At 30.4% G+C, this 2,822-nt stretch overlaps 1 protein-coding gene across 1 annotated transcript; it reads right to left on the bottom strand.

Annotated features, from left to right (window-relative positions):
- Positions 1-1,465: 1,465 nt before the first annotated feature.
- On the bottom strand, positions 1,466-2,536 carry LOC124933038. The gene has a single exon (XM_047473762.1). The coding sequence runs from the start codon at positions 2,466-2,468 to the stop codon at positions 1,539-1,541; it is 930 nt and encodes a 309-aa protein (XP_047329718.1). The 5' UTR covers positions 2,469-2,536; the 3' UTR covers positions 1,466-1,538.
- Between the last annotated feature and the right edge of the window lie 286 nt (positions 2,537-2,822).

The raw sequence follows: 2,822 nt of genomic DNA, 5'->3' as shown, positions 1-2,822 counted from the left end.
CCCGACCAAGAATTTAGCCTTAGGATCGGGAGACCTAACACCCCGACTGAGGATCCTAAGTCATGACCGAGGGAGTCCCAACCTCAGGACTGAGGGTTTTAGCCATGACCGATGAAAATTGCACCCAAGACTGAAGACATCGGTCCTAAGGTCTGTTTGTTTACATTTTAAAATTTTCAAAATTATTTTTTAAATTTTGGAATCTTAAACCATTTTCTTAAAATTCCAAAAAAATAAAAAATTATTTCAAAATATTTTTAGAATATTTTCATAAATATTTTTTGATAAGGGCTCGTTTAAGATTCATGTTTAAAACCTAATGTTTTTAAAATCTAATGTTCTCCCGGTACAATTCTCTCTCTAGTCGTCATCATCTAAATGTACTAACATTTAAAAATTATTGTTGCAATTTTAAATACGAAAAAATATGTGCATGTATAGAACCAGAAAAATAATTGGGTAAAATAAAACGTTATATAACAAATTTTCAAAAGTTAAGATTTTATAAAGTAAATACCGTTTTTAAAACGAGTACGGAGGATGAAGCGCAAAAGTCATTTCTTGCGTATCATCAAACTACGAAACAAACAAAACGCTGGTTAAAATTACGTTTATATGTATACATTTTTATTGATTTTAAACTAAAAATCATTTGTCAACTCTATTTTAAAGGAATAATTTTGTAAATTAATTATTTTAAATTAATTTAAATATAAATTTCTTAAAAAAATTAAATTTTAATTGAATTATTTTAAATCTAAAAAATTATTCAAAATTTGAACTTAAATTAATTACTTTTATAATTAATTTCAAAAGGTTAAAATATTTCCATAAAATCTCTTAAATAATGTTTTACTTAAAAATATTTTTAACGTTGAAACTGAAATTAAAAATTTTCAAATTTCGAACTTCTACCGAATAAGAGTTTTTAGTAATGGTCTATTTATTAATTTTTTTTTCAAAAAAGTACGGTTTTTTTAGTTTGACCAAAATAGTGTAGATCTCTCAAAATCAATGAGTTAATATATGTGTTCAGCCCAAATCTAAACGGGCTATTGAACTTATAAATTAAAATCAAATGACATTTTGTTTTATAAAACATACTAAAATGAATTAAATTAAATAATAATAAAAAAAATAATAGTTTACTATTACACCGTGGAGAATATAATAATAAGATGATTGTATTTATTTTCCACTTAAAAAAACAAGCAAAAGATAAATTGAATAAAAATTGAAAGCAGATCCCTCCATTCTAATAAAAGAAAAGTATGATAAATCAATAAAAGGGCTTATTTATTCAGATTCTACAAGTTTGTGGGCCAATTAAATTATTATTAGGCTAAATTAATCAACTTTATGTTAATATTTTTAGTGCCAAAATAATATTTTATACTGATAAACAAGACAACTAGTGTAGTGTATACAATGCAATAAAATAATAAAAATAATTGAATATGAAAAAGAAAATTAAATAACACATATAATTTAGGATTATAAAAAACTTAATCTATACACGAACACAAAAGCATTAGAATTTAGAGAAATATGAAACAATCTAAGGTAATGAGAGGATTGTCTATATCTTCTATTTGTACATCCAAATCTTGCTTTGCCATGGTTTTCACGACCTCGAACTCATCAATCTTTGAACCGACTCGATAAGTGCAAGTTTGTTTGCATGTTGAGGTCCCACTTTTCGACTTTGAGTTGGTGATTGGGCTTAATTGCCTAATACTTTCCTTCTCTTTTCCAAATTGAGAATATGCACCACTATTACTTGGTTTTCTCTTGTAGTAAAGTGAATTACGATCATCATTACAATTCACAAACCTCCTACTCGGAGAAGGAGTCCTCAAAGGAGATGGTGGTCTCATAAGGTTTCGTTCATCATTATTGACAACAAACCTCCTACTCGGAGAAGGAGATGGTAGTCTCATAGGGTTAATCCTCGTTTGCCTCGGTTGGTTGTGTGAACTTAGACGTACTCTCTTTTGTGGAGTTGAACCAACAACTTCTCTTTGTGAATGGGTTGTCACCGAAGTTACCTTTGTTTTTTGCCTTTGAACTTTATCTAGTGAGCTCGGGCTATAAATTTGAACATTGGGTTTTTTTAGGGTTTCCTTGCAGATTATAATTTGAGGGTTTTCTTTCACACAAGATAACAAGAACTCGTTGGAAAAGGATTTATCTTTAGAAGACGGGCATGAAGATGCTGATGACAATGATGAAGTCGAACAACTAATGCTCTTTTCCGTGGTGGAGGAGAAGGAAGCAAGGGAAGTACTACTAGACGAGGGAGGAGATCGAGGTTGTTGTTGGATAACTGTGGAACGAGGAGACAACACTTCATTCGTGACCAAAACTTGCGAGACAACGCCTTTGTCTTTAGCGATATTGTCTGTTTCTTGTTCCTTTTCTTTCACTCTTTCCTTAGATTGAATGCATTTGCTAATGCAAGATCCCATCTCTAGATCTTTCCTTCTATCAACCTAAAGATACAAATTCAAGAGAAATGACAAAAAAGAAATATGGTTGAGATAGATAGGGATTGTGGTTGTCTAATAGACAAATGGGTATAAATATGAGCCTAGTAAATGGACAAAGGTAAAAGGGGAAAGGTGTGTAGGGTCAATAGTTGTTTGCTTTAGTAGTGATGTTCTCTTTTTGCAGACTTTTTTATTTTAATTTTTGAATTGGGAACCCGGGACGGGAGGAATAATATTGAAAGGAATCCGTTGGCCAACGGTTAGATGTAACTGAGAAAATTTGAAGTGGGTTTCAGCTTTTCAAAGGACTAATGTTTTGTTAGTTTTGAATTA

Source organism: Impatiens glandulifera, chromosome 3 (genome assembly GCF_907164915.1).
Source record: "Impatiens glandulifera chromosome 3, dImpGla2.1, whole genome shotgun sequence".
Taxonomy (NCBI): Eukaryota; Viridiplantae; Streptophyta; class Magnoliopsida; order Ericales; family Balsaminaceae; genus Impatiens; species Impatiens glandulifera.
The sequence above is the reverse complement of the archived record's forward strand: the minus strand, read 5'-3'. Positions and strand labels throughout refer to the sequence as shown.